This window comes from Macrobrachium nipponense, chromosome 23, assembly GCF_015104395.2.
Source record: "Macrobrachium nipponense isolate FS-2020 chromosome 23, ASM1510439v2, whole genome shotgun sequence".
Taxonomy (NCBI): Eukaryota; Metazoa; Arthropoda; class Malacostraca; order Decapoda; family Palaemonidae; genus Macrobrachium; species Macrobrachium nipponense.
The window spans coordinates 26,247,211-26,254,710 of record NC_061090.1 but is presented as its reverse complement, the minus strand read 5'-3'; the positions used below and the strand labels follow the sequence as shown (position 1 = coordinate 26,254,710).

Sequence of the window (7,500 nt, the reverse complement as noted above, 5' to 3'; positions counted from 1 at the left end):
TTCAAACATCAAGGAGCACCTTCACGGACCACTTCCGCCTCCAACGCTTACTAAAAATATCAAGGACCAATTTCAAGGACCACTTCCGACAAAAAGGAACACCTTCAAGGATCACTTCCGACTTAAGGCGTGCCTACTAAATACGTACCGTTAAGGAATACCTTCAAGAACGAATTCTAACTCCAAGGAGTTCTAAATACATCGAGGAATACCTTCAAGAACGAATTCTAACTCCAAGGAGTTCTAAATACATCAAGGAATACCTTCAAGAACCACTTCCGACCCCAAGGCGCCCCCCTAAAGACACCAAGGACCAAGTCATGGCGGAGTATACTCACAGGTGTGCATGCATTCGGTGATGGTGGTGGCATCGATGAAGTAGCCGAAGCAGAGGACGCAGACGAAGTGGGGGTTGAGTTCCGAGAGGCTGACGCTCACGCCCCCGGAGCTCTCGTTGTTTCTCAACGACAGGGCCGCCCTTCCTCCTGCCCCTCCAGCGAGGGCGCCACCTCCGCAGCCATTCTGTCCCACGGACGATGACATGTCCTGCAGGGGACAAGAGAAATACAGTGTTAGTTTCAGCTCCTGATATTCTTTCACTATTTTTATATATATGCATGAGTCCCCTCGGAGGTGAAAACTCCTGGTGGAGCCCTTCAGGATATGGGATGAGGTTGTTAAATCAATGACCTGCACCGAGAATATTCAACAAAAATGATAAGAGGTATAATAAAAAAATAATCTTTAAGGTTTAGGAACAATAGATGATCAGATTTCTAAAAATGTTATTATTATTATTATTATTATTATTATTATTATTATTATTAATTATAGAAAAAATAACATTTTGACCGCTAAGCTAAGCGTTAAAGATTACTACGTAAACTCATGACGTTGTAATACATACACATACGCTCTCTCCCTCCCTCTCTCTCTCTCATAAACCCTCCTAAACAGAAAAGATCGCATATTCTATGCCAACACCCACTCTCTCTCTCTCTCTCTCTCTCTCTCTCTCTCTCTCTCTCTCTCATACCAGGCGAAGAAACAGTAGCAAATTAGGGGATGAAACGAGCATTAGGGCGCACAAGCTCTTAATCCAGTGGTCTCATAAAGTAGACCACAAAAAAAAAAAAAAAAAAAAAAAGGAAATAGATGAAGTAGAGGATTGGTTGTCCTAAGAACAGGAGGCGCAATGGCTCTCCTTATCCTTCGGTGGTCAGTGAGATTCCTTCTGCTCCCTAAGGATTCTGCTCTGCACAGTATATTATTTACTCTTCCTGAAGGTTTTCGTGTCTCACTTTGACCCATGGCCCCGATGAGCTACGGCACGTTGTAAGTTTCTCGAATTTGTGTTGCATTTCAAATGCATTATTCCAAACCGCTGACCACAGAGTAATAAGGCTTGTTATAAGTTTCTATCAGGTTTGGTATCTCATTTTTGCAAATGGGGGGTGGGGGACAGGAGCGGTCATTACCCTTCATCAGATTTTAAAATCTACCACAACTCATTGCCGCTTGCCCAAGAACGCTAAGATATTCTACAAGTCTGGCAAGCTTTCGGGACTTGCAAACTTTACAACTACTATATCGAGTAATCCGGGCTTGGGACCGGCATGAGACATAAATGGTTTCTTACACCAAAGGCGATGGATAGAAAAACAGTCTGCAATAAGACAGATAGAGAATAAGAAAACATACAAGAATTTAGCAGAGAGAGAGAGAGAGAGAGAGAGAGAGAGAGAGAGAGAGAGAGAGAGAGCGGTCTCTTGTGCGTTTGTGTATTCAGACGAAATGCGCGTGGGATACGACCCTTCACCACCTGCTCCCGTAGATGTCAACACCCTGACAGCTGAGTGACGCCTGGGGACAAGAAAGGCACTACGAGACAGCATTCTCCACCTCCACCTTCCCCCACACATCTGTCCACTACCCCATCCCTCCAAAACCCCTCTCCCCTCTCCCCCAAGCTCCTTTATGGAATCTCATGTGACGTTTGGTCTAGGTGAAGGACTCTGGGATGCCACCAGCAGTAGCAGACGACATTGTTATTCTTATCCTTCGGGGATCCTCGTGTCGCCATCCTTGGGTTACTCGGGTGAAGGACTCGGCCAGGAGAGAGAGAGAGAGAGAGAGAGCGTGTTATCGGATTAATCTCGTGGCTTAATATGGGAGTAAACTTAATGAATCTAATTCGTACTAATTAGTCCCTTCACCAGATCGTCCACAGATAAGTGCTTATCGGTCTACACGTCCTCCGGAGTTCATTTACATAGGAATCTCTACGTAGGATACCACGGGATTAAAACGACTCCTTCCGTAGGATTTCCGAGTCTCAGCAGCTCGCACTACTGCTCAAGGATTTAAATTAATACCCTATAGGATTTTTGGAGGCTTACGCAAGATTTCTCTGAAGGTTTTAAGATCTGGTCACCAGTCCAAGACCTGACCATGGCAAATATCCTTAAGTTCACTGGTCTAGAGTCGGGAAAGTTATTGGCTTAAACTTTTTTCATAGATGGAGATTCTAAATTATATATATATGTGTGTGTGTGTGTGTGTGTGCGCGCGCGAACTGATTACAGTGTCAATCAACAATAATTAACCACAAGCGTCATTATCACTTCCTGCAACTGCAGAAGTATATAGGTCCTAGCCCTGGAACGTCTAATTAGAAAGTCTTAATTAGACATTACGGTGCCTAACTTTCTAGTTGGTAGACATGACGAAAATGATAAAATCCTCACAATAACAACCGACTTGAATGTAATTATAATAACTAACTTCAGCCTTAACAGACACGAACGATGACTTTGTCTTGAACTAGACCTACGATAGGCCTAAGTATGAGTACACGCACACGCGCGCGCGCACACACACTCTTGAGAAGACTGATAATAGGATTATCTCATTATCTCTCTAGTCAATACCTCGTTAGCCTTGCGCATCTGATAACAATCGCTGTATCTCTCCTTCAGTCATTCTGAAATGAGGTAGTACTAACTCTCGGTAACACTCAAGCGAGGTACCTCATAAATTCTGCATAAATGAGGAGAAGATTTATAATAATAATACCTTCTATATCAAGCTCAGGGCCATTGTTCAAAGGGGGTATAGGTCTCTCTCTCTCTCTCTCTCTCTCACACCGAACAACATTATCATAACATTTCACGGGTGCTTCAGTTCCTCCTCTTATCTATTTATCTTCATTATCGCAATTTATTTCCTTCAGTTTTTCAATAGGCCTCATTCGTTCAAGTTTCTTCTATACGAGATCTGCGTTAATTCCGATATCACGTCTGAGAAGTCAAAGTTATTCCGATTGGGTTGATAGGCCTATAGCTTCCTAACCGTTACGCTGATTAGCCAGTTGGTATACTAACGGTATTTAAGAGATTACAGCGTACTTTATATAACTCAGCGAATCGGTCTCATAAATAAACCATCTGACTAAAAGATCAGCCATATGCGGTAAACATCGCTGTTGTTGTTTGAGATTAAGCTGGACTTATGCCAGCACGGGCTCTTGCTCATCGAACAGCCCGTAGGCCTAACATCGCTAATATTGTGAATTGATACTCGGTAAAAAAAGACCTGTTCTGTTCATTGATATTACTATTGCCACTGCTATTATTATTATTATTATTATTATTATTATTATTATTATTATTATTATTATTATTATTTCCCAAAGTATTATTCTTAGGTAAATTTCTATGGAACTTCATAAGTAAACACCCTCTGGTTTGGTGAGTAATTCCCGCAAATATTTTGACCTTAGCCTATCTTTCATGGGCACAGATCAATGTAAAGTTCTCTCTCTCTCTCTCTCTCTCTCTCTCTCTCTCTCTCTCATTTTATTGAAGCACCGTTGGTGATTATCTCCCTATAAAATTTCTTACCTTGCTCCAATAATCAAGGTTACACGTCAGTTGAAACGTTAATATTTTATTTATGCCACATGTAAAATTAACGGTCAAAATTTTATTAGTAGGGGCATCTGTAGGGCTTGTGAATGCCCCCAAATAAGCTTGATTTTGGCCTTTCTTTGAGGTCACAGGACAATTCAACGTCAAAGTATTATCTTTTTCTAGGGAACAATGTAAGTCATAAGCAGCAATTATTACATTTATGAACAATCGCGGTATGTAACGTCACTGTGGAAAAGTAAACTAGTATCTTCCCCAGTACAGTAAAGTTGCAATGTGTTTATTACTACTACTACTACTACTACTACTACTACTACTACTACTATACTACTACTATACTACTACTACTACTACTACTATTATATTATTATTATTATTATTATTATAAATTATTATTATGATTATTATTATTATTATTATTATTATTAATTATTATTATTATTATTATTATTATTATAACAAGAAATCTAAATTGTGAGTCGGAAAATGTTTTTTAAAATCCCACCACTAAAATAAGAGACCGGAAAAACAATTTAATAAGTCAGAAAAACCCCGACATTTGATCTGCGTTTCAACAACATTAATGAAAATTAACTTTAGCAAGAAACACCACCATTTGTATCTCTTAATTCCTTCCCTTGTTTATTCCTCCCCTTCTTCCCTTTTCCCTTTATGATCCTTCTTCCCCTATGCGTGATGTCTTACACAGGAGACGGAGAATAGTCGGCTTATGAAATATGATAGGCCTAAGTCCCTCATGTCTGGGACCCTCCCCCTTTCTGCGAGTCCGCATCTAAAAATCGACCTTGCTTTTATCTCCTAACGTTTCACTTTCGCCAGCTCACGAAGCCATTTTTTTTAATGAAAAAAAAAGAAAATAATGATTTTATTACGGTGGAGGATAATAATAATGATATTTTGGTAGAAGACCCCCTTTTAGGTAAATGCTGTTAAAAAATCGCTTAATTCTGCCATTCTTTTTAACACAGCAACAACAACAACAATAATAATAATGATAATTTATTTATTTGTTTGTCTATCGTTTTAGTTAGTTATGCCTGATCCTAGTATGATCGGATTTTTAATAACACCATCCCAAGTCTTAAAATAATTTATATATATATACACATACAAACATACACAAATATATACATACATATATATATATATATATATATATATATATATATATATATATAATGTCACATATATACATATATATAAACATATATACCAATATATATGTATATATATATATATATATATATATATATATATAAATATATATGCATTGTTTAAGTTAATTCACAAACTTCCATCGTAAACCAAAATAATTCGTCAGTGCTAGAAAATACCACTAAAAATCAATATAAAAAACCAAAACATTGTCAAAATCTGAAAGACCACACGAACTACAACAACAATAACGTAAAAGAGGAACAACGCAAAAGTGCCTCTCCTATCACCCAAAAGCGACTTCTATAAAAAGCGAAATGAAATGACAGAGGTCAAGTACATACAGAGGGATCCCCTAGTTACCACCAGCTCCGGCCGAGACAAATTCTACTGCAGCGTGCGTGCGTATATTATACTGTAGGCGACGCCTTCCTCAAACGCTGGACAAATCCTCTTATTGGGTGTCATACAAAGCTGTAGCAGAGTGCTGTGGTCCCTAAGGGAGGGTGTCTCTTTGTGTTTGTGTGTGCGTGTGTGTAAATGCAAGCGCCGAGTTTAAATTTTACGAGTGTCTGTGTGTACGCATGGTGGTGTTAAGTTTGCGCGCGCGCATGTGTGTGTGTATGGGAAGTGTTGAGTTTAAATTTTACAGGTGTCTACGTATGTGTGTAAATGCGAATGTTGAGTTTACGAGTGGCTGCATACCCATGTGTATGTGGGTGTGTTAAGTTTACGAGTGTCTGTTTACGTGCGAGTATTGAGTTTACGAGTGTTTGCATATGTGTAAGCGAGTAATGAGCCTATAAGTGTGTGTATGTGTGTATACGAGTTTTGAGTTTACGAGTATCAGTATATGCGTGAGTGAGTGTTGGGTTTGCGAGTGTCTATATGCATGTTTGCAAGTGAAATTTTTACGCGCGTGCGAATGCGTCTGTTTGTGACTGCAATTGCGCGTCTGTTTGCTTGCACATATGTCTTTGTCAGTAAACCGAAGTTTGGATGTTACTGAGTAACATGTTTTTCCCTGCATGTCTGTCTTGGACGTGTTAACGTGCGCATGCGCAGTAGATCGCCCATATTCGAGAGCGAAGTTATCGCCGTGCTGGTAAACATGTATAGGTTTTTATTGTAATTGAGTATATTCCACGCACATCCTGTGTGTGTGTGTGAATGGGCGCGCGCGCGCGCCTTGTTTGTACGTGCGTGTCTGTATACAAACGCGCGTTTATATGAGAAATGCCGTCGTAAGCGGATCAAGCCATGTTTTACGAGCGCCCAAAAAGTCCATCCTGCATCAAATGCCGACATATAAACCTTGTCAGTGCTACTCAGAGATGGCGTATCGTGTTTTACGTTCTCCTCCCTTCTCTTTCTCCGATTTTTATTTATTTATATATCTACAATTCTCTCTCTCTCTCTCTCTCTCTCTCTCTCTCTCTCTCTCTCTCTCTCTCTTGTTTCGTATGTGATGACTCAGGTTTCTTTAGCGAATTATGGACATTTTAGTGGTTTTCTATATGAATACGTAAAGGTTTAATGTTTTATTAATAACGGCTTTGATTTCAGTACTATTATCATTATTATTATTATTATCATAAACCGTGCCGATTTTTTCCCAATTTTATAAATTATTACAGAAATAAACGACAGAGTAGATAAAAGAAAAAACTACTAAATTATGAAGGCTTCTGAATTCAAAGACAAATAAAAACTTCGTAAAAGACAAATGAACCTAAGACTTAGCTAACCACCTTACGAAACCCTGACACATCTCGAGCTAAATGGTAACCTATCAAGGGTTTAAGAAAGAACCTATAGCGGCCGGTGAAGGTTCTAGTAGAATGAGTAAAGAAACGTCTCTAAAGTTTCTAGAGGAAACCGGTACTATATGAGGTTCTCTAGGGTTCACGGGGAACCGATGCAGGTTTTAACATTGCAACGAACGAAAGGAATAAGACATGTCCGGTTCGTAAGAGTGACTAGAAAGTTTAAAAGTATTCTGTTACCGAAATAAGCTTTACCTTAGAATATAGGCTTTCGGGGAAACCCGAACGAGCGGAACCGAACGCCCTCAACCAAGACTTTTAAAAGGAAAAGTTAGTCCACCTATGTCTGAAAAAAAAAAAAAAAAAAAAATAGCCCGTGATGGCAGAGGGGAACGAGAGTACTATAACGTGGTTCCTTTTAAGGGAGGTATTTCGTTGGATATGGCATACTGAGAGAGAGAGAGAGAGAGAGAGAGAGAGAGAGAGATAAAAGGAGGAAGAATAAGAGATAGAAAGATTCACAATACGATCAAAAAAGGATAGAGAGAGAGAGAAGGATAAATAAAAGGAGAGGGAGAAAAAAATAAAGGAACGTAAGAAATAAGAATAACAAAGGAATAAAGGGAAAA

At 39.3% G+C, this 7,500-nt stretch overlaps 1 protein-coding gene across 1 annotated transcript in view; it reads right to left on the bottom strand.

The window, feature by feature from the left end:
* The window catches only part of LOC135197347 (uncharacterized), a 224,566-nt gene that overhangs the window by 101,764 nt on the left and 115,302 nt on the right, over positions 1 to 7,500 (bottom strand). Inside the window, 1 exon segment of the mRNA XM_064224486.1 lies at positions 339 to 546. Within this exon segment, the coding sequence (XP_064080556.1) occupies positions 339 to 546 (208 nt within the window).